Source organism: Crinia signifera, chromosome 3 (genome assembly GCF_055691185.1).
Source record: "Crinia signifera chromosome 3, ASM5569118v1, whole genome shotgun sequence".
Lineage (NCBI taxonomy): Eukaryota > Metazoa > Chordata > Amphibia > Anura > Myobatrachidae > Crinia > Crinia signifera.
The window spans coordinates 317,858,537-317,882,868 of record NC_139219.1 but is presented as its reverse complement, the minus strand read 5'-3'; the positions used below and the strand labels follow the sequence as shown (position 1 = coordinate 317,882,868).

Below are 24,332 nucleotides of genomic sequence, written 5' to 3'. Positions count from 1 at the left end.
TGACCTCAGCGCTGTGAGGCAGTAATGTAACCATTACACCATCCGTACTGCCCCGTATATATAACACATGGTGGGGATAGAACCCATGGCCTCAGTGCTGTGAGGCAGTAATGCTAACCATTACACCGTCCGTACTGCCCTGTATATATAACACATGGTGGGGATAGAACCCATGACCTCAGTGCTGTGAGGCAGTAATGTAACCATTACACCGTCCGTACTGCCCCCTATATATAACACATGGTGGGGATAGAACCCATGACCTCAGTGCTGTGAGGCAGTAATGTAACCATTACACCATCCGTACTGCCCCGTATATATAACACATGGTGGGAATAGAACCCATGACCTCAGTGCTGTGAGGCAGTAATGTAACCATTACACCATCCGTACTGCCCCGTATATATAACACATGGTGGGGATAGAACCCATGACCTCAGTGCTGTGAGGCAGTAATGTAACCATTACACCATCCGTACTGCCCCGTATATATAACACATGGTGGGAATAGAACCCATGACCTCAGCGCTGTGAGGCAGTAATGTAACCATTACACCATCCGTACTGCCCCGTATATATAACACATGGTGGGGATAGAACCCATGACCTCAGTGCTGTGAGGCAGTAATGTAACCATTACACCATCCGTACTGCCCTGTATATATAACACATGGTGGGGATAGAACCCATGACCTCAGTGCTGTGAGGCAGTAATACTAACCATTACCCCATCCGTACTGCCCCGTATATATAACACATGGTGGGGATAGAACCCATGACCTCAGTGCTGTGAGGCAGTAATATAACCATTACACCATCCGTACCATTACATATTGATGAGCTCGTATGTCCAAATTGCGCCTGAATGTGAGATCGATCGAGGTATTGTCGAGCGTATTAGGCATTTCAGATCGAGGTATTGTCGAGCGTATTAGGCATTTCAAGTGGGCAAAGCGAGAGCCCTTATTTGCATAAATGGAAGACACGGACAAATGAGACGCTCTTCCACCGCGGTGAGCTGTGGCAGATGAGTCAGTTTCGGCACATAATTGAAGCCGAATTCCTTGCACATGGCAATTTCTTTTGTCGCAATGATCGCACACACGTACGTACCCCATACCAGAACCTCCCGTTTGCTCTGTACTCCGTCTAGCTAAATGCCATAGTTAGTACACAAATGTTTTCGGTGGTGCACTTGCGCAGTTCACCTTTGTGCCAGAGGCGATTGCAGACATCGCACACATGGCCAAAGGAATTGTTTAGAAATAGCTTGGCAAACTGTTTGTCTCCGCCAGAGTAGCGCGCCAACGCTTCTGGTTGCTTTAGTAACAGCATTGAAGGGCCTGTGTTGGGGTCCATTGTGACCAAGGTTGGGTCATGAGTGGTCTAGTCAGCTTCGTCTAGATTTTGCAAATACATATCTGAAATCCTCTGTCATTTTGGTGGCCCTCCCGAGGGACCCGGCTGCGGAGAAGCGGTGCACGCGCCGTTTTTGTTCTGCATGCTAGTATTTGGCGCCCCATAACTTCTTTCCTGGTGATCCGATTCTCTTAATTTTTTCTTCTCTCTATACCTGCAGCTCCGCTCTGCCGAAGTTAATGGCAGTTATCAGTTTTGTGGCAGATTTCAACTCGGATCCTTGCTCTTATTTCATGGCATGACGCTGTTTCACGAGTTCAAAGCACCACGATCTAGATTGTATGTGTGGGGCTGATATCTCAACCATTCATGCATCTTATGTGTTTGTGCATGAGATGATGCAATCGACGCGATTTTTACATTGGAATCAATGTAAAAAAGGCCCCAAAACCCCAATTTTAATTGCTAACCCCCCCTCATGGGTGAAATGGCCCCCCCATTGTTAACGCGGTAAGCGTGCTCCGACCTTTTCATACCCCCACTATCCACGTCGGCGTGGAGTTGATTTTATATAGTGTGGCGAGCGCAGCGAGCCACCGAGCCCGAAGCGTGGCGAGCGCACGCGGAATACATGTAAAGTAGTCCGCGTCCCCTCACCACGCTTCGGGCTCAGTGGCTCGCTGCGCTCGCCACACTATATAAAATTAACTCCAAGGTCGGAGGATGCGTACGGCCGCCCCTCGCGGGCTCGCTGCGCTCGCCACGCTTCGGGTTGGCGTTGATAGTGCTGGTGGCGTTAACAATGGTTATTGGGGGCTCACAATTTTTTATCTCAAGGATCTCATGGATCTCATGTATCTTATGGATGCATAAGATCCATGAGATTAAAAAATCGGGTCCATCGCGTTGATTGTATGCCTTAAGTACCTTAAACTTAAGGCATACAATCAATGAGACAGGCGCCGTGCTAGGAAAGCAGTACCTTTAGTTTTAATGTGCGGTCAACCTTGCTCCGTCAATCGGTACAAATGCGCAGTCTGGTGTACGAATGGGGACTAAGTGCCTGGGCAAGGAGTGGTACATGTTTTTGTGACAGGGAATGCAGCGTGCATTACCCCCCAAGCATGCGAGAAAGACATGTTATCAATGAGAGATGTTTGCAGCTAGTATAGTCATTTACCGCATTAACAATGTATATAGAGTATATTTCTGATTAATTTAATGTTATCTTCATTAAAAAAAAAAAACAAAAAACAGAAATTTCCTTGTCTTTGAAAGAAAAGCACTAAGTGACCCCAAACTTTTGAACGGTAGGGTAAGTCTAGAGCAGTGGTAGCCAACTCCAGTCCTTAAGAGCTACCAACAGTTCACGTTTTCTATATCACCTCAGAGGTACACAGGTGCACTCATTACCGACTGACACATTATAAATGATCCACAGCTGGAGCTTATTACTTCACTTACGGTTCTGTGAGGAGACATGGAAATCGTTAACTGTTGGTAGCTCTCGAGGACTGGAGTTAGCTACCCCTGGTCTAGAGCGTGACCCTGCTTCTGAGAGTCTAAAGTCTATAGAAAGATTTATATGCTGAGATAAAGGGGTTCATAGGCAAATGTAGGGAGGGGGGGGGGGGGGGGGCTCTGGTTGCCTGTAACTCCCCTCCTATTGGCCATCGTTTCAAAAATTGCCAATAGCAATTGTATATAATATGAATAGAATGGCCACAACAATACGCAGCATTGCATTACTCACACACCATTGGGAGGCTTGCAGCACCCATGTTGCCATGCAAGCTGCCCAGAAATGAAATCTACATCCGATGAGGGAGATCCCTGACCTCTTCTATTTCCCAAACAGCAGTGACACACTTCTGTTTTGAGAAATGGAGGCCGTCGCACTCGCAGCCACTAGACAGCAGCAGATTGTCCCTCATAGGGTGAGATTTAATAGGATGAGAGATTCAGAAAGTGAGAGATTTGGGAAGAAATCTCCAGGTTTTTTTAAAGTGGCAATTATTTATACTGCAAAACCAGTTTGATTTTGCAGTGTAAATGATTGCCGCTTTAAAAAAACTGGAGATTTCTTCTCTCATCCTATTAAATCTCACCCATAGTGTTGCAGGACTCATTAGTGCATGCACTGCAAAGTACTGAAAAACTGTATATAAACTCACAGTTTATAAACAAGTGTGTATTTGGTCTAGTGTAGGGGAGGAGTCATGTGGACTTATATAGCACTCTGAGTCTGCTGGCTATTGTGTTGCAATAAAATGGTTTAAATATTCTCCAGGTATTTACCATTAGACACACACACACAAACATCCACAGGAACACACACACACAAACACAACCTGCTGCAGGAGGACAGGAGAGAGGGAACTGGCACTTGGTGTAATCTCCGCAGTACTCAAGGTAGGGAAATAAATGGTGAGAATTCTCACAGAACATGTTGCATTAGCTTGTGCTGTGAAAAGCCAGTAAGTATCTGACACCTCACAGTGTTACCTGTACAGAATTCACCTGTATGCTGGATACCAAACACTAGTTACTTGCTAAACTGTTTGCACAAAGGAATATATCATATCACCTAATACAGGTAAATGCTTATCTGGATGTCAGGTTGTGTGTTGAATGGCGGTTTCTGTCCTGATTTGGGAATAAAGGGCCTTATTCTAGTTCACTCTTTCTGACAAAATCCTTCTTAGATGGACAAAACCATGTGCACTGCAGGTGGGGCAGATGTAACTTGTGCAGAGAGAATTCGATTTGGGCGAGTTATTTTGTTTCTGTGCAGGGTAAATACTGATTGCTTTATTTTTACACTGCAATATAGATCTCACTTTGAAGTAAAACCCCACCCAAATCTAATTCTCTCTGCACATGTTACATCTGCCCCACCTGCAGTGCACATGGTTTTGTCCATCTAAGAAGGATTTTGTCAGAAAGAGTGAACTAGAATAACCCCCAAAGTGACACAGATAGTAACTGCGCAACTTAGTATAACCATGTTGCCCGGCAGGTGGGGCAGATTCCAGTATCCAGAGTATAAAAAGCAATGTTTATATTAATGTTAGGGCGACCAACTCATCCCTTTAATCCGGGACACATATTAATTACACAGTTTCTGTGGCTGGCTTTCACCTGGTTTTAAACTGCCACAGAACCTGTGTAATTAATATGTGTCCCGGATTAAAGGGATGAGTTGGTAACCCTAATTAATGTCCAAGTTTGTCACTAGGTCATAGGTTCCCAAACGCGGTCCTCAAGGCACCCCAATGGTCCAGGTATTAAGTATATCCATGCTTGGCCACAGATAACTTAATTAGTAACTCAGTCTGATTTAACCATCTGTGCTGAGCCATTGATATACCTAAAACCTGGATCGTTGGGGTGCCTTGAGGACCGCGTTTGGGAACCTCTGCAATGAGTTTGCTATGAGGGCGAAGACAAAAGACTTTAGCTGGCCGTACACTTGTGCAATTCCAGCTGATTTGTACCCGATTCTGAAGGGCTGGGCTGAGACATCGGGTGAGAAGTGGCCAAATTGCACGTGTTTGTTATCCAATCTGATGCCCATGGGTTAGGTCGACTGGGTCATTAGGTTGACAAAAGCATTAGATTGACATGGGAAAGGTCGACAAAGTTTTTCACTTTTTTTTGTCCCTAATGTTGACATGGACGCTGAAACGTAAAACGGCGTCCCCTCGCATGGCTCGCTGCACTCACCATGCTATGGGCATGAAATTCCGCATGTCGGAACCACCCCAATGTCCACCTTTTGACTGTCGACCTAATAACCCTGTCGACCTAACCCATTTAGACTTTGTCATGCCGACATTCCTGCATGTCGACATTCAGTCATGTCGACCTAGTGGTGTCAACATAATGCTTGTCGACCTAGTGACTGTATCCACACACAACTTGATCATTGATAACAAAGGTAAAACATTTTTTTTAATACTTCTAAAATTAGCTATGTTCTCAAATCAGGTTAAAAAATCATTTAGTAAAGACATCGATGTCTGTAGATGGTGGAGGAGATTCTCGTGGATATCTCCCGACTAATTGGGCCAGAAGGCGAAAATATGATAAAAAATATCTATATACCGCTTTAATAGTTTGACAGAAACATTTAGTCAGAAAATGATTATATAATATGGTAATATAGTATTGGACCTCTTGATATAAGTTATCACCTCTCAGAGGGAAATTGTGCTTATATTTACATTGCAATCGGTATTAATAAAAACGGCGCGTTATTCCTTCTTGAGGAGAAAAAGAAATGAAACAGTCAGTGGATTCGCAACGTAAAGTATCAAATGTAACATAAGTGTTGACCAACCAAATGTTGGACTGTTATTTTCAGAAAGAAGTTCATTGACAGCATGAATCATATAGAGTTACATTTAGATCCCAGCGATAAAAACATGTGCAGGGTTTCATACAGCTAGTAATACTGCTAGACACGCCGTAATTGATTCATTTGACGGCTGTGATCCACCATTATAGCGATTTCCACGCAGTAATCATCATATTGTATCAATAGACATCACTTTAGAAAGGCATCGATGTAATGCGGGTAAAACCAGGACCTCGCTAGCAATGATGCGCGCATCATCGCTAGTCGGCAATCTCTGGGGCATACACACGAGGAGATTTTAAGCTGAAAATCGCTCAAAACGGCTAAAATGAGCGATTTTCAGCTGAAAATCGTCTAGTGTGTATGGGCCTTATTGCATAGTTAATGGATGCAAATTTCATTTCTATCGCTCCCCCAGACTCACGCACTTGCTCCCATGTTCCACAGAGTGGAAAAATGAGGACTACATTTGGAAGCCAGCCACCACCCCCCTCTAATCAATCAGAGGAGAGGAGGCTGGGACAGAGCAGAGAAGGTTAATGGAAAGGGGGCACATATTAGGGTGGAGCCAGATGGAGAGTGTTATGCAGTGGCGGATTAGCAAGTTGGCGATAGGGGCGGTCGCCCCGGGGCCCCTACACATCTGGGGGCCCCCACACCCTCCACCCCACTGCTGCGGTGGCAGGTCACGGGTGGCAGGCAGCAGGGTCTGGCAGCGCAGGGTGGGTAGCGCTGGCAGGCAGGGGGTCCCTGCAGCATATGTGAAGTCAGTGGCAGGGACATACGCCGCAGGGACCCCCTGTCCGCCAGCGCTACCCGACCCTGGCTGTGATGACTGCTTTTGACACAGTGCAGAACCCCTCCTCACCACCGCTGCCAGATCTCACTACCTGACTGCCTGTCACCCACCCTCGCTGTCCAGGTACAGGGAAGGGGGGGGGGAGATGAGGTGATGCCTCCGTCCGGCGGAGGAGGGGGGGGGGGGGGGGCACAGACTTTTTTGTCCAGGGCCCCCACACACCTTAATCCGGCCCTGATGTTATGTAGTGTGGCCATTTTCATTAGAGATACAGAATAGAAACTTAGGGGGGCATTTATCAAAGTATGGAGATAGCAAAAGTTCTAACCAACCAGCTCATAGCTGCTATTTAACAGGATGTGTTTTAAGAATGACAGAAGCTGATTAGTTGGTACTTTATCGCTCCAGGCCTTGCTACATCTCCCCCTAAATTAAGTGTAAACATTTCATATTTTAATTAAAATGTAAATTTTTATGTCCTGTAGGAGAACAGATGGAAATTTCTTTTGGAGGACTGTGGTTTCATATAACATACAGCAGATGTAATGTCTTCAACCTTTTTCATCCAATAAAATCAGCTACTGGTGTGGTGTTCATTCTAACACCTTACACAGCCTCTTCCTGGCTGGGGTGTCGCTCTCTGCTGTGTTACTTCCAGCACAGCCTGGTTTGTATCTCAGTGCTGAGATACAAACCAGACTGTGGTAGAAACACCAAAACAGAGAGTAACACCCCAGGCAGGATTTTACAAGGTGCGGAGTGTATGGAGGTGGCTGTGAGAGGGAGAGTAGCCGGATAGGATAGACGAGAATCACAGGAGGCGCAGAAGAAACGATGGCATAGTATTGTGTGATGCAGCTGAGCTGGAGGGTACAGGAGACCCTCTCCTGTTTTTTCCAATTGTTAGAGGTTTTTTCATGACACAATGATGGAAAACTGTGGAAGGAGATTGAAGGTTCCCAGTGTTCACTCTAGGTTTGACGGCGGGCAGGGCGGCGGGGGGGGGGGGTGGGCCGGGCCCACGACGTCACAGCTGGGGGCGGTCCCGGGCCGCCGACGTCACAAGAGGGGCATGCCCATGCCGCCGCCGTCATGAAAGGGGGTTGACCCTGCCACCGCCATCATCAAAGGGGGTGGGCCCGGCCGCTGCCGTCATCACAAGAGCGGGCCCCGCCGCCGCCTTCACCAAAGGGGGCGGGCCCTGCCCCTCCGAAGTCAATTATTCTGCCGGGGAAGCGCCAGGCATCGCCGTCTATGGTGACGCTGGGCTTCCCCGTGAGGCTGTTTTAGCGGGGCGCTGCGAGAGGGGCAGGGCGCATTTTGCCCTTTGAAAATCGGGCGGGGCACAGCGCCCCGCTAAAACAGCCTAGCGGGAACACTAGTTCCATAGAGTGATGTCCTGTTTGTGATGCCAGACATGAGGCCAGATGCACTAAGCTTCAAAAGTGATCAAATGGAGAGTGATAAACAACCAACCAATCAGCTCCTGCCTGACATTTTTCAAACCCAGCCTGTGACATAAGTTTAGGAGCTGATTAGCTGGTTGTTTATCACTCTCCATTTTAGCACTTTGAAGCTTCGTGCATCTGGCCCATGGTAGTTTGCTGAGCCTATTCGCCCATGCCACCCAGGCCACCGTGCTGCGTCAGGCTGCCGGCTAAAGTGCTCCTTACGGCGCATGAGTGTGACTAAGATGCACGCTGCAGGTATATGTATTGCACCTACTGTATGTCTCAACAGAGCTTCATTGAGCGTGGCTCCAGCTGTACATTGACATTTTGGATACAATCAGGGCCGGTGCAAGGCACCAGAGCGCCCCAGGCAAGTTGGGGTGGGGGCGCCCCGGTGTCTGCCGCCCGGGTACCTGTCCTGCGGCGCTGTAAAGCTGGCAGCAGCGGGGGGGTCCCTGCAGTCAATAAGAAATAACGAGCGCTATCCGCCGGGCTATGCGGAAGCGCTTCTGTTTTGGAAACACTGGCTGTCGCGGCGCACGCTGATTGGCTGAATCTCAGCCAATCAGCGTGCGGCCAGTGTTTCCAAAACAGAAGCGCTTCCTAGCCCGGCGGATAGCGCTCGTTATTTCTTATTGACTGCAGGGACCCCCGCTGCCGCCGCAGCCAGCTTTTACGCACATATACGCCGCAGGACAGGTACCCGGGCGGCAGCGGGGGGGGGGGGCGAAATACCGCCCTCCAGTGGCCGGCGCCCTAGGCAAATGCCTAGATTTGCCTAGTGGTGGCGCCGGCCCTGGATACAATGCATTTAAACGGCCACCGTGAGAATCATGTCCTTTGACTTCTCCAGTGCTTTTAACACCATTCAGCCCATGCTTCTGGGGAAAAGCTGGTTGACTCAGGGGTGGATCATCATCTAATCACCTGGATCCTGGATTTCCTTACTAACTGCCCACAGTGTGGGGGTTATTCTGGTTCATACGTTATTAACGTACAACGGCGAATCTGTTGGTTTTTTTTGTTCTGCGCATGCGTACCTTCCGCAATGCACAGGTGCGGCGACTTCACAACGCTCACGGACGGGTCTTTCCGTGCGAAAAAACCTGTCCGCAAGAGTACGGTCATTGTGGGCGGCATGGGGGCGTGTTGAGGGGAGCGGCTGAAATAATGAGGGAAACTGGGCGTAAACATGGGCGTACACGGGGGTGTGCACAAAAAATGTACGGTGCTACTACCGCTCGATCGGCGAAAGCACCTTGCATTTCGGACACAAAACAGGCGGCCACCACCGACACCTCCAGGCCACCCCTACAGATACCGCATGAGAGTGGACGCCTGGGTTTGCTAATTAACGCTGATTACTACTCAAACACATACACCTGAATGTAATAAGCAATGCTGCAGTCTATTAAGTCCAAACCATGATTTCACTACCTGCAAGCCACACACAGCCCTCAAACACATTGGAAGCATATCTTTCTATACTTCTCGACATGTAAAGGTTGGTTTCATTTTAGCTAAGATTAATTTTAAGACCTGCTTATATATGGCAAGGTAGTTAGTTTGTAACCATTTACACACATTCAGTAAGTGTTTTCATATACTTTAAACAGCAGCACACTCAATCTACACAAGTCGACGTGTCAACGTTTTCACTGTAGCACCAACATAAGTTGTTTTAAAAGTAACAGCAATGTGGGGACACATAGATAGTGATTAAAATGCAACATTAGAACATAATAAATATACATGTAAGGAGGGGTAAAATGTATTTTTATTAGGGTGTTCATTAAGGGTAGACAATTGAGGTAATAGAAAACAATAATTGATGAACAATTAGAATAATTCATTTAATTGGCTTAATCATAGTTGAAAGGCTAGATTAGCAAGTCCATATATGTGAAGGGTATGCCAGCGTGCACGGACGTACTCTCACGATGGTTGACATACGCTGAGTTTTCCATTGAAAACAGGCGAGACCCGTCCGTGCACGGTGGCGAACGCTCAGATAGCCGGAAGATGTCGGTGGGAAAACGGACAAGACCCGTCCGTGCACGGTGGCTTTATGCTCAGATAGCCGTAAGCTGTCGGTGTGTTAGCGGAGGAGAACCGTCCGTAAACGTTGACGTACGCTCTATTGTACGCCAGTTAGCGGTGTCTGAGAAGATCTGTCCGTGTACGGTGGCGTACGCTCAAGTGTACGCCACTCCCCTTTGTCTGTGTTTGTGGCCGTCCGTATGCGGATGTTTTGTGGGTGGACTTTCGCTTACATACGGTGATGCGGCCGAACCAGAATAAGGTCCTATGTGAGGACCAGGGAGTGCCAGTCCGATACTATTATCTGTAGTGCAGGGCCGCCGCAGGGAACGGTTTTGGCACCTTTTCTCTTTACCCTCTATACTGCAGATTTCACATACAATACATCAACCTGTCATCTACAGAAGTTCTCTGATGACGCTGCTATTGTGGGCCTTATCGTAGATGGAGAGAACAGAGAACTTGTGCAGAACTTTGCTATTTGGCGTCAGGGGATCCATCTTCAGCTAAATACGAGCCGTATCGTCACCACCAATCTCTGGTACCTCAGATTCCCGTTGTAACATGTAAATAAAGTAGAGAGCTGGTATAGTGATGTACCGCCTTTTATTTAAAACAAATATTTGCATTAAAAACAAGGTACAGAATGCCCCAGCTGACTCTCACCGAGTGATGTTGTCTACAATGACAATAGACAAACAGACAGATGTTGAAACAACAAACAGGCGTCCCTGGAAGCTGGTCACCCGGATCTTATCATGTGTGTTCGGATCTTATCATGTGTGTTCGTATTAGGCCATTTTACTCTTATCTGTACTTTGAACCTTGCTGTAACAATTGGAAATGTCTCATTGTAAGACGAATAAAGGAATTCTATTCTATTCTAAATCCCCCCCCCCTTTCCATTACAAACCATCACAGCTGTCAGTGGGTAGCGTACCCATTTAATAATAATTAAATTTATATACTGTAGCACTCTTTTTTCCAGCAGGTCTTTAGGTGTTTTTACAGACATCAAAAACAATGCACATAGGGGGCGATGACATCAGCCACCTGCCCTGTCTTCATCCCAGAGGCCACAAATAAAACTCAGGGGTTGGGGACCATGGAATGATTTCTCCTGCAGCGGCACACAAATGGATTAGTCTTTATTGCATGGTAGCGACGGGACTCATCGGCGGGGGGATATTCGCCGGAGCGGCAGGGTGGGTTCTCTGGCACTTGATTAGCTGCGATTTTTGCAGCTTATTGAGTCAACCAGAATCAGACCCATAATACAGAAGATGTAAGTCATACAGCAATAGACAAGCCACAAAGACATAAAAAGAAAGCAGAATGAATGGACAGTAAGCATAATGCAGGATTGGTGTAGGCATTGTGGGTAATAACTGCCGTGGGTTGTGTGTTCCACTCTTGCAAGGTACCAGGTGAGGCAGCCATCTTGGGAGACACTGTGTAGGATGACCATGGGTGGAATAGTCCACCCATAGCAGACATGCCGAACTCCACAGTAATTAACTGTGGGGGTAATTCAGTCCTGCTCGCTGTTTGCTGACCCAAGCAGGCATGGTTATGTCTTCGGTCGCAGGTGTCCAACCAGCATTTCCATGGGCTTACCCATTGTTTTTGGGGGCACACCCATAAATAGCTGGGAGGACCCCAGTGTCCGCCCCCTGCCTGTCCGTCATTTAGTGTTTAATGTAAAACTCACCGACTGCATTCGCTCAGTGGTTTTATGCATGCAGAGAACCTCACCATCGGGGACGGCCCCTGTGAACAGTGACCACACTATAATGCATTGAAAGTACATTGAAGACATGAAATTTCTAATCAACTACTGTATGTTTTATCTTTTGCAGAAGACTTTTTGCCATGGACCTTGTCACAGTCCTTGTGTCCATTGTGGTCATCCTATACTTGGCCTATGTGTATAACAATCAGAAACAACAAAAGTACAAGAATTTCCCCCCGGGACCGAAGACTTTGCCGATCATTGGAAATATGCACATGATTGACATGGCGAAGCCTCAGAACACATTTGCAGAGGTAATACAGCACCAGTGCTTCGCATTCACTAACTTATATACTCTGGGCCAGATGTATCAAGCTTCAAAAGTGATAAAATGGAGAGTGATAAACAACCAGCCAATCAGCTCCTACCTGTTATTTTTCAAACCCAGCTTGTGACATGGCAGGTAGGAGCTGATTGGCTGGCTGTTTATCACTCTCCATTTTATCACTTTTTAGGCTTGATACATCTGGCCCGTCTCTGGGGCATACAGTAACTCCCAGAGACATTGGAGGCACTGGCTGTTGGGCTCCTGCTTTCAGAGGGGCACAAGAAAGAAAGGCAGGGGGCTGCTGAACTACAACCGATGTCTCTCAACTCATTTCATAGAGATTTGATACAGTCACTGCTGACTCACAAGCACCCTTTGCAGCCCCCTGAGTTTCATAATGTTTGTACATTATTGGGTATATATGGGGTATATAGGGGGGTACAGCTCCGCTGTTACCTCTTATATGAGGCTTTAAGAAATAAAACACTTATTATTTTAGTCATTATTATAATAAAAAATTTAGGGGGGTTATCAAAGCTTGGAGTGAGATAAAATTGTGAGAAACAACGGGGCAGATGTATGGACCAGCGTTAAGTGCAGAAATGCACTTAACGCTGGTTACCTGAGGGGGATTACGTTTAGGCTAATGTTAGGTGTGCTAATGTGAGCTGTGTAATCCCCCCCAATGTTTAGCGGCCCGGGCAATGCATTAGCAGCCGCCTAGGCTTTAAATCTCCCCGGCCGCTTCGCCAGCCCAAGGCTATCGTTGTCCTATCCCCCACTGCGGGGATAACACTAATCCTGCTGCTGGCTCGGGCTGCGCTGGAGATCTCGTGGTTTTAGCAAGATCTTGTGCATGCCCATTAGAGCCGGCCGAGGGGGGATTGCACTGCGCATGTGCAAAACGCTGGGGGGGGAGCCGATAAGGAGAGCCATTAACGCTGGGCATAACGTCTCTCCTTATCGGTTTGGAGGGGGTTAATACATCTGCCCATAATGGGTGCCCGCTTCTCCACGTTATGCTGGAGAAGCGGTACCTGTTATTTAAAAAAACGAAAACAGCAGATCATCTGCCCCAATGTATCAGCCAATGTGCTCCTAACTGTCATTTTCGACCACAATTTGTAAAATGTAATGCGGAAGCTGATTTGGCTGTTAGTTTGTCTCTCATAGATTTATCTCTCTCTCTCTCTCTCTCCATGCTTTGATAAAAAGAAAGCCATTAAGGGGATAATGCTCTCCGCTGCCAAGACTGACTACACCTGGCCCACCAGCTCCCACAGCTGCCTGTTCCAGGCTTCCGGCCCAAACAATGAACCCCCCCCCCCAACACTATGCAAGCTTGGAATTCCCTTGAAATTCTGAATTCCCTAGGCATTTGCCAAGCTTGTCTATACCTAGGGCCGGCTCTGATAATTCTACTGAGAGTAAAATACTCTGTGTGTCTGCTTTCTGTGTTATTGTAGATTCCTCTTCCCATAACCAGATTCATGTTCCGTATGGTAATGTTACATTCTCCATCCCTAGTGGTTAAGGCATGATACCATGATACCGGTCCGGGACCCAGGCAAGGGTAATGGGGTGGGAATGCTATACTCTGCTTTTCAGTTTGAACCAGCTCAGCTTGACTTTATTTCATGTCATTAAGCATCCACTTCATTACCCTGGCTTGGGACCCGGACCTTACCTGCATTTCCAGCTGCAATACTGGACCCTGCCACATCCGCACCATTGTGTGGACTTTGCATGCTCCAACTGAGCTTAATCGTTTCCTCTAGTGGCAATCATCCATCAGTATGGATAGAATTTGGTGACGTATACAATCCAGAGTGGTTGAGCTTAATTTGGGGCCCTGTGTACAGCATATTCTGAAAACTGAGCACCTTAGGAACAAGCAGATTCCAGTAATTACCTCTTCCAAATGTCCCATTGTTTACTGTATTATGTTTTTTTCTTGTTTTTTTTTAACTGTTCTTATATTGTCTAATAATACATTTGAATATTTTTTTTTTTTACAATTGATCCAGTCGGATTTTAACTTTATCATCATTTATAGCGCTACTCTTGTTTTTATTTTATTTTTGTATACCTTTGTATTGTGAATTGACCTTCCATTTAGTGTCAGCTTGACTCACACCCCATTCCAGGTGCCTGATTTACCTTGATAACCCCCAGTCGCTTCCAGTAGACATTGATCTTATTCTTTAGTATTACCAATGACTACTGAGTCGCCATTACCCAATTTTTATTATCATTTGGTGATTAGTTTTGAATATAGTATAATGGTAAGATAAGCCATTTTTTTTATAAAATAATATATACATGTTACTGTATAGGACTGCTAAGGTGAACACTTCATTTGTCCAACCAGTCCACGACCCAGATCAGCAAGTTTACCGCACAGTGCAGTGGAAATATATTGCTACTGGGAAATGTTTTACTGAGAGTAATATTAAAAGCATCCAAGTTCTGTCCCTCCTTTCCCCCCAGCATGTGTCTCACCTAGCCAATAGTAAATCCACCAACAGAACATTAAATGTCTCCACACAATTAAAATATCTGTGTATGTGCCTGGTAATCCCCAAGATATGGATCACTACTGACGCTCATTGTGAGGGCTATAATGTAACACTGCATATACCTAGCTCAAGATAACCTCAGCTTTTATTTGCTGCATTTACAGATGGCTAAGACGTACGGCCCAATATTCAGTGTCCAGTTCGGCATGACAAAGACGGTCGTCCTATGGGGATATGAGGCTATTAAGGATGCTCTAATCAACCACGCTGAGATATTTGCTGACCGACCGCATGTCCCCATCATTGCTAAAACAACAAACAATAATGGTAATTTTCTTTTAGTTTCTCTATATAAGCTGGAAAGGCTCAGGATGACCTGTGCTCAGCAATGGTGGGTGATATGCGATGTATCGCGGCTGACTGAGTTGCATGCAGCCTGGAAGCATCTACAGGTAAATATGTGAAATCTGTTACAGGGGTTTCACAGGTAGGTATTACTGTTCTTATCTTTACAGGTGTTCAGTATTCCACGTGGAGACAATTCCTCTTCAATATTCAACAATTTATTATTTCCAGAAATGAGGATATGCACTTCAATTGTTACAACATCAATAACAACAAGCATTAACAATTTTTATTATACTGGCACTGAATCTGATGCCGGCCTTCAAACAATGCTTACGAGCTGATTACTTCAAAATAAAAGGTTGAGCAATCCTACCTTTTCGCTCTTAAACAATAAATAGGTTAATAACATGCACACATTAAATTCATGCAATATATCTGAAAATGTATAACCTCACTTAGATTCTTTATCGTTATTATTGCGCAATAATGTGAAACCATATAACAAGTGTACACTAGTCTCTGTCTATCATAAGGAAAGAATAAGCGCTTTTAGTTTATATTATTTTCTTTTCCTGAAGCTTTAAAGTCCCTCATTGAGAATGCATTTCCACTGTGTATTTGTAATCCAATAAGTGAAGTATTTAGTAGGGAAGATACTCGTTATTTGTCCCTGAAGCCGCTGTCTGTACTTTATAAGTGCAATAATGAATTATCTTTCACTGCAGATGGTAAACTTGTCCTTATTACCGTTTCTGAATGAACTTTAACCTTTGCTAAAATTACGGAAATGTTTTCCCGAGTTGGGGAGATGTTGGGTAGCTCTAGTCTGTTTAATTATCTCCCTTGACTAAGGTAGCTGAGACAGTTTCACTAGAGGTTAAACTTTACTGGCTGAATAGATCACAACTATAAATGGTTCTTTACTCTATCTTCTAAGGTGTATAGGCTTATCCGAAGGGAATAACCGATTGTGGACAATGAATACTGATGACTGCTCGAGAATGTCTCACCAGGAATATAAGCTGCTATACAGAATGGCAGAAACTGTAGCTCCCTGTACTCTTTCTTGAGATTCCTTTTAATATTTGCATCAAAGTCATTATATATTATCTGGCAACCAGACTTTAATAGTTAGCGGAAGTCCTATTATTCCTCAGGTATTGGTATTATTCCAAGGTATTGAATAACCAGTGTTTGACATAAGCAGCTTCCCCTGCATGTAGTCTAATGAAAATATAACCACTTTCTGCTGGAAGCTGTCAGGACTTTGAGCGTTGCCTGGATCTAAACAAGCTGTCTTTTGCGGAGAATGTCAGATATGTTGTGGGGGATCTCGATGCCTGATAAATACACTTCTGACAGACTGCACTATACAGATGTACTGCGCTTGTTGGATATTGCTAAAGCTGATCTGTGTGTTGTGCGGAGGGCTGGCCTTAACTTCATTAACCTGCCTTTGGATGGGCGGGTAGCCACTTACCACACCCCTAGGTTCTACTGTTATACTGCAGAACCCTCTGGATCACCACCTCCTCTGCCGCCTACTACAAGGACTCTCCGCCTCTGGTGCCGCCTCCTGCGATGATGCGGCCTCCCCCGGCTGTCAGTCACCGCCCGCCGGGTAACCTCCGAGTCCAGACTATCACTCCGGCTCGGCCGCCGCCCCCTTACTGACGTCGCGGCCCGCCTCCGTTGCTGCCCAGCGATGACCTGGTTCTTCAGCACTCCCTGCCGGAAGCCTCCGTCCGTTTGCGGCTGAAGTACGGGTACCTTCGATGACGCGCTTTCTCCAGGCCGTCAGTGTCTGGACACTGGAACAGACTTCACTAGACTTCTAATCACCTCCGGTACTTCTCTTCTCCTATCCCTAGCACCGCTCTCCGCCGCTGTGTTGCTGCGCAGCTCTGCTTATTTCCAATCTCCTCAGGGACACTGCTCCCTGTCAGCATCGCTATCCACCTGCTTTAGGCTGCGCAGCTCTGCACTTAACCCTTTCCTGAGGGGGACTGCGCCACCAGAAACGGCTGTCACTTTTTTTATATAACCCTCCTCGCGCTGGGCACAGTCTCCCGCTCTGCTCACGAGCCCAATAACTTTATTTAAAATGTGTCCATCACCATGGTTCCCACAGTCTCCCCTATAATCAGGGACGTTGGGCCAGACTGCTCATTTTAAGTCTATGGGGAATTCCCTTTTAGGGTAGTCCACTTCCCTCTGAGAGGGGTTCCAACGTATTGTAGTATTAACAAAGGTCTTCATATTAATAGCAAATTCATTGCTTTCCATGAAAGTCTATTATGTCTTCTGTGAAGACATCCATATATGTGAGTTTATAACACAACTTTCAGTATCTATAATAAGAATATTTAGTTTGGCATCATATGCCCATATATGAAGTTATCACATTTTACCCCGGTAAAGCATTGCATGTCCTCAGGCAATGTACTTCATACATTTTAAAACATCAATATACTACATGGACATATATATACATACATACATATACAGATCAAACATTGCAAATCATTACATTCTTTCAAGTCAAGAGAATCTACATTTTGACCATAAACTATTCTTTACTTAAAACATATATACTACCCTCTGGTACTTCTAGTGAGTCTGCTGGACATCTCCTCTACACCATCTTTGTGGAGGAATGGACCACGTTCCTCGGCCTCTCTTCTCTGCGAGGAGTATTTCCCTAAGGCGCTGAAGATATACTGGGTCTTCCATAGGATGGTAGGGGACTTGTGGTATTGCGTCGTCTTCTGTACAGTCCTGGCATGGCTCGATTTGGTTTCTGTGTACCACCTTAAGAACTTGGTGGTCATCTCCATCTCTTCTTATTCCATACACCCCATCGGTCTGTATCACTTCCGTCCCCTCAGGGAGGGTGTCAAGCTTCTGATCCGCTGCTCTGTTTCCCCTACCAAAAGGTTGCCTGTGGGAGAATGGCGGTGGACTTCTGCACTGGATGGGTCTCTGCAGAGGGAACACTTCTTCCACTTTCTCCCGTTCACTGGTTTGGTCTGTACTTATGCTTTCTCCACCAGATTCGGCAGCATCCTCTAATTTTGGCTGGTAAGACCATCTGCGGAACCCAACGTCTGTTGGGAGCAAACTGGCTTCCTTTAACTGGTACGCCGCCAGGGCCCATCACGTTGGCTGCCTCAGCACCCTTCTCTCCTTCTACCACATCAAATTCAACCGTCTCGCCCTCTCCAACACTGCACAGAAATTTCTGGGGGTTGTTTCTCTTTATGGCCGTCTGATGGACAAAGACATCCTCTTTTGTATCATTCCTGTTGATGAAGCCATACCTCTTCCGGACATTAAACCACGTGACAGTTCCTTGTACCTGAGTAGCCAGCACTCTCTTCTCTACCTGGCTTCTCCGGCCATAGATAGTGTGCTGCATAATTCGGTTCAGAGTCTGAGGTTGGCTGTACGATTTTTGTGTCAGTGTCAAGATTAGTTCTTCCGGGCAATTTCTTAGGACATTCATTCCAATAATTATGGGCGGTAACCATTGTTCTTTAACGGCCGTAATTAAACATCCTTGATTGAGGAGACAAGCTTGTCCTATCTTGATCTCAGCTTCAAAGTATCCGCAACACTCGATACGTTGTCCATTGCTGGCTAACAAATTCAACCCGGCCGGTGGTGTGGCTATGATACTTTCTTTCCTCCAATGCTTAATAAACTCATCCCAACGAATCGTAGTCACTTGTTACCCGGTATCCAACAATGCTGGTATGTTGACTCCATTCACTTTGATGTCAAGAGTAGGGCAACACCCAATGAATTTTGGTATCCATTCTTGCGATGTGGGACCTTCTACTGACGATTCTCCCGACGGTTGGTCTCGGACCTCGGGAGTCCTGTTTCTATGTTCCGTACGGCGGCAATTTTGCTCAATATGCCCGCTCCTTTGGCAATGCCTGCAGATGGGTCTTCCTTGTTCATCTAATTTATCTGTAGGAAGTCGGCGGGAGCTCCATGAAGCGTTTCTCCCATCATTTCCGTAGCAGGGCTCTCTCTCCATCTGCCAGGGTCTCTGTAATGTCTGCGTCTCTTTTAAGGTTCTCAATTCTCGACAAAGATCCGTCATTCCTTGTGTCAATTCAGCAATTTGCCCTTTCATTTCTTCAATGGGGTCTTTAAAGGCAGCAGATTGAACTTGCTGAAAAACTGTTTCAACAGGTGCGTTCACGGTTCCCTTTTGGGTTTATCGCCTAACACCCTTGTTATCAAGTCCTTGAAGTCTGCAAAGTTTATGGATGATTCTTGTCGATGCAACATTTTTACTTGTCCTTTCATATTCGCGTCGTAGATTCCATCGAGGAATTGATTGGTTAACGTCTCATCTTCTTCAATCGGTTCTCTTGGGGCACACAACTTTATATCTCGTAATGCCTCCTGTAATACTACAGCGTATTCTCGAAGCGTTTCATGTGGTTGCTGTTTTCTGGAATAAAACTGTGTTTTAAGTTCTGATAGAGTCTTCTCATCGAACACTTTTGCCAATTTGTTTAGTATGTCCTTTGCCGATTTCTTTTGACTTTCCGGCCACGACTTCACTTCCCTTTTTGCAAACCCCTTCAGTTGAGCCAAAAGGATCTCCACTTGTTGGTCTTCATCTAACCTATATACTTGGAATATGGTCTCGATTTGTTCCCTGAAGTCATATCTCCAGTATAAGTGGGAAGCCATGGCGCCCCCAAGTAATAGGGCATAGTTATCACTGCCGGTTTACGTGGCGTTGAACTTATTCTAGCCGCTGCATGTCCTTGGTCCTCGTTGCCAAGCATTACTTCTTGTCTCTCCTGACTATCGTCTTGAGACATTTTGAGTGACGCTGGGTTGGGTTTTCTCCACTTTTGATGTAAGTATCCTGTTCGTCAGACGCCAATTGTGAAATCTGTTACAGGGTTTCGCAGGTAGGTATTACTGTTCTTATCTTTACAGGTGTTCAGTATTCCACGTGGAGACAATTCCTCTTCAATATTCAACAATTTATTATTTCCAGAAATGAGGATATGCACTTCAATTGTTACAACATCAATAACAACAAGCATTAACAATTTTTATTATACTGGCACTGAATCTGATGCCGGCCTTCAAACAATGCTTACGAGCTGATTACTTCAAAATAAAAGGTTGAGCAATCCTACCTTTTCGCTCTTAAACAATAAATAGGTTAATAACATGCACACATTAAATTCATGCAATATATCTGAAAATGTATAACCTCACTTAGATTCTTTATCGTTATTATTGCGCAATAATGTGAAACCATATAACAAGTGTACACTAGTCTCTGTCTATCATAAGGAAAGAATAAGCGCTTTTAGTTTATATTATTTTCTTTTCCTGAAGCTTTAAAGTCCCTCATTGAGAATGCATTTCCACTGTGTATTTGTAATCCAATAAGTGAAGTATTTAGAAGTTATCACAAATAGAAGCCTGTATTCAGAGGGGGTGCATTTAACACCGGTACTGTCCCTATACTTCTTCCTATAAAACCAGCTGCTCCCGTTACCAGTGAGTAATCTCACTCTTCCTATCCTTGCATTCTGTATATTATGCCAACATTCAATGTTGACAGGAGAATGTTGACATTGTTGTAATAAAGCACATTGACATGCTAAGAATGTCAACACGGACTACGTTTACAGTCATCATGTTGAAATCCTTAGAATACCGACAAAACATTCATGGTGGTCAAACAGTGACTTCCATGTTTGTAGGGGCCAACGGCTCTATAGATGCCTTCCTGGTCCAGAGGTCATCTGATGGTTTCTTCTGGCAGATTCTACAGCAGTTATTTATTTATTTAGTTACTTACATAGCACAGCAGATTATGTTGCGCTTTCCAATAGTAAGTTGGAGGTGAGTATTGCTATGTTTTAACCATTACCCCTAACCTTAACCCCCTCCTTAGTGACTAACCTCCCCTCCCACAGCTTTACCCTCCACTAGGGCCTAACCTTCACCTTCCCTATTGCAGCCTAACCTTAACCCTTCCGTTCCACAGCTTATTCCTAAAGCCCCATACACACTAAAGCGATATTTTTAGTGATATTGCTCATTTTGCCCCTTCTGAGCGATATGTTTTTATAATATTGTGTGGTGTGTATGCTCAATTTCTTCAACGATGCATTCTCCATCGGGTCATTAGCAATGCCCTCCATCATCCGGCATGTACAGACAATGGAGCACATTGTTAATGAGGACAGGGTTTTCCTGGAGATCAGCGCAGTGCAGAGGCGAAACTCTGAGAGGCAATGGAGTAATCTGCCGGTGGGCTCCTGCTCCCAAGGGGGCACCTCTCCTCCCCTGTAAATTTAAATAAGTTAATTAAAAGCTGTTGATATTGCTTGTGTGGATGACTCCTCCTCCTAGCAGGACAATTGACTGCAATTTTTTTTCTAAACCTAATGTTTGCTAGTGTCACACCGTGTTTTGAGCTATTTGCTCCTACATAGGAAGTATGCATATTCTAGCTATATAAATTTACTACACTGGAAATGGAGCACCTCTTGTTCTGCACCGGGGCTCGCCAGACTGCCACCGCTGGTGAGCCGGCGCTCCATCTGACTGGGACGCATGAGCATCTAACACGCACACGCGTCCCAGTTACCGTGCAGGCTGGGGCGCTAACCCTGCCCATCTCCGCTTCAGGGAGACAGGCAGGGTTAGGGGGGAGCGGGGAGGTGGGTGACGGCATTGCTAACCGGCGACGAGGCGGTGAGGGTAGCTCCAGGTTAAAGGGGATATGTGTGCATCTCGTGTGCGCACATCCCCTTCCTGTGGCTGTGGTGGGATGGTGGCTGGCGTTCTGACCGCAAGCCCCTGGCTGCATGGAGAGCGTTCCATCTGTACATAACTCTGCCCAATAGTAATGGTTTCCAACTCACAATTATACAATATATACTGTAGTCAGAATCTGCATACTTACAGTGCAGGTGCAAATAGATCTATCAGTAAGGTGTCTGCCTGCAGTGAAACAGGTCACAGGTTCTAATGCTAAGCAATGTATTTGTTTAATATAAATAATAATGTAAATAAATGTGGTGCAATGTAACAAGATGAAAGAAAACATTTTCGGTACTTGTGTAGTTTCACGGCAGTAGGCTACGCTACACTGTCAGCATAGCCCAATGGCAGCCTAGCATAATTAGCGTAGTATCCCAGTGGCAGCCCTGCGTAGTCCGTGTAGTGTCCCCGTCAAGCAACGTAGTCACCTTGTTACCATGAGCTGCAGCTCTGTCCCTGGCAAGCCTAGTGAGTACCTCTCACACAGCACCGGTAACCACCAGGTCCCCTGTGCTGGTGGAGAGGAGATCATGTGGGCACCGGTAGAGAGGCACTCCATCTGCCTGAGATGCACGAGTATCTCTTACTCTTGTGTGTCACAGTAATTTGTACGGCAACCCTGCCCGTGTCAGCTTCAGGGAGACGGCAAGTGCGTCTCATGCACAATAAAGAATGCATTTGCCAGTGCTCCATGTTACATACTGGCAAATGCCTCCCTTTCAAACCCCCACTATCCACGCCTGCCCAAAGCATGGCGAGCAGACGCAGTGCGTGTCCTCCCAACCAGTTCATACCTTCACTATCCACATTGGTGTGGACTTGATTTCTATAAAATGTGGCGAGCGCAGCGAGCCACCGATCCATATGCGTGGCGAGAGGACGTGGAATACACGTCAAATAATCCTGACCTGTACTCGCCCCGTTCAGGTATTGTCTTTTCCAACGGTGAGAACTGGAAAGCGATGAGACGATTTGCGATTTCAACATTACGTGATTTCGGGATGGGGAAGAAGGGCATCGAGAACAGGATTATTGAAGAGGCCGAATGTTTAATAAAGAAATTTAAATCCTATGGAGGTGAGTTATGTTACTGTGTAATATCCACAGGTACAGAGACTAGAGATAACTATAGCAATTATAGCATCCAAGTGCCTCTTTACAATAGATAGAATAATCTGAGAAGATTCTGTGCAGTAAACCTCCACAGAATAAACACACTCTAGTCCAGGAGTATAATGGAAATAAGGACTAATTTAAAACGTACAGCATAGCCAGAATTCTAGCTAGCATGTTGAACAGAAGGGAGATGGAACGATAAGATTCAGGGAGAGTGAGATCTTGTTAATGGATGAGAAATTATTAAAAACATTAAGTAATTTGATAAAAACAGTCACTGTCATTTTTGACGAATCCTATAGCAACTAGGACTGTAAAGTGGTGTAAATGGGGCCTTAAGTGGAATAGGAGGTTTTGGAGACGAAAAATACCAGTAAAAAGCATCAGCACTACAGTATTAGTCCTAGAATAACCTTGATGGATCCTGGGAATTAAGAAAGTTTGGAATAATTTGTCTGTCAGCATCTTCTTTAACCAGATAGCTACCACCCACCACTGCCTGAGAATACTGTGCATGCTGGGAAAAATAGTAATCTACATTTTTACTTATCAAAGAGATAGTCCAGCCTATTCCCCCTCAGTCTGCAAGCACAATATTGGTCCAAGGGGGCTTTGGAAAAATATACCAGGCTTCCCGTTGTCTGTATGACTGTTCCAGCCCGATTTCCTCCTAATAGATACTTTAATTTCCAATTCCTTTTTTAATGCAGAAGCCTCTAATAAAAGCATTGAGAGCATCATGTTTAACATTAGTATTTAAGCAGGATCTCATTGCTGATCTCAAACAGCAATGAGATCAGAGCCCACCATCAGCAAAGTCCACCAAAATGGGTTAAGTTTCTAGAAAGAGATTCCTCTTTACAAATACTCTACTCCAAAAATCCCAGGGGAAAGACTCAAAGATTGAGGCTAAATCTACAGTATATGAGAAAGTGTATGGAAGGTGTTAGAGTGGCCGATGCTGAGCAGCAAAGGAGCGGCAAATCCTCTAAATATTAACCAACCCAAGTCTCAGACCAATTTAGCGAACAGAGTAGGAAGGGAAGAAAAGGAGAAGTAGAGGCTGAGGATTTCCTTCAGCTGTCAATAATGGAGTTGGTAACATTTTGAAAAATATCCCAATCAAATAACAAGAGTGAATGGGGATTGGGCTATAAAGATGCCAATTTATGGAGGATTTCATTACTATATGAAGGAGGGATGTAAATGGGAAGTATATGAAGCAAAGTGTTCACAGAAGCTCATAGGAAAACATATTTACCAAGGGAATCTCAACCTAATTTTACTAACTTAAAAACAAATGCCCTATCACTGTGGGGAAAAAGTATACATCCACCCAACTCATATATTTTTAAGGGTCAACTCCTTACTTCCTATCAAACGAGTCTCCGAGAGATATAACATTGGTTTACTTAAACCACAAAGTTGTGGTCTGAAGTGGGAGCCAAAAAAACAAGCACT

General features: G+C 45.4%; 1 protein-coding gene across 2 annotated transcripts in view; it reads left to right on the top strand.

Moving 5' to 3' along the window:
- Positions 1-3,646: 3,646 nt before the first annotated feature.
- Positions 3,647-24,332, top strand: part of LOC146064826 (cytochrome P450 2C5-like) — a 41,824-nt gene continuing 21,138 nt past the window's right edge. Inside the window, exons 1-4 of one of the 2 annotated variants that reach the window (XM_083178729.1) lie at positions 3,647-3,771; positions 11,869-12,055; positions 14,753-14,915; positions 22,683-22,832. In XM_083178729.1, the coding sequence (XP_083034855.1) occupies positions 11,882-12,055; positions 14,753-14,915; positions 22,683-22,832 (487 nt within the window). In that variant the 5' untranslated portion in view covers positions 3,647-3,771; positions 11,869-11,881. The remainder of the gene's footprint in view (positions 3,772-11,868; positions 12,056-14,752; positions 14,916-22,682; positions 22,833-24,332) is intronic. The other variant, XM_083178730.1, reaches the window with a different exon arrangement.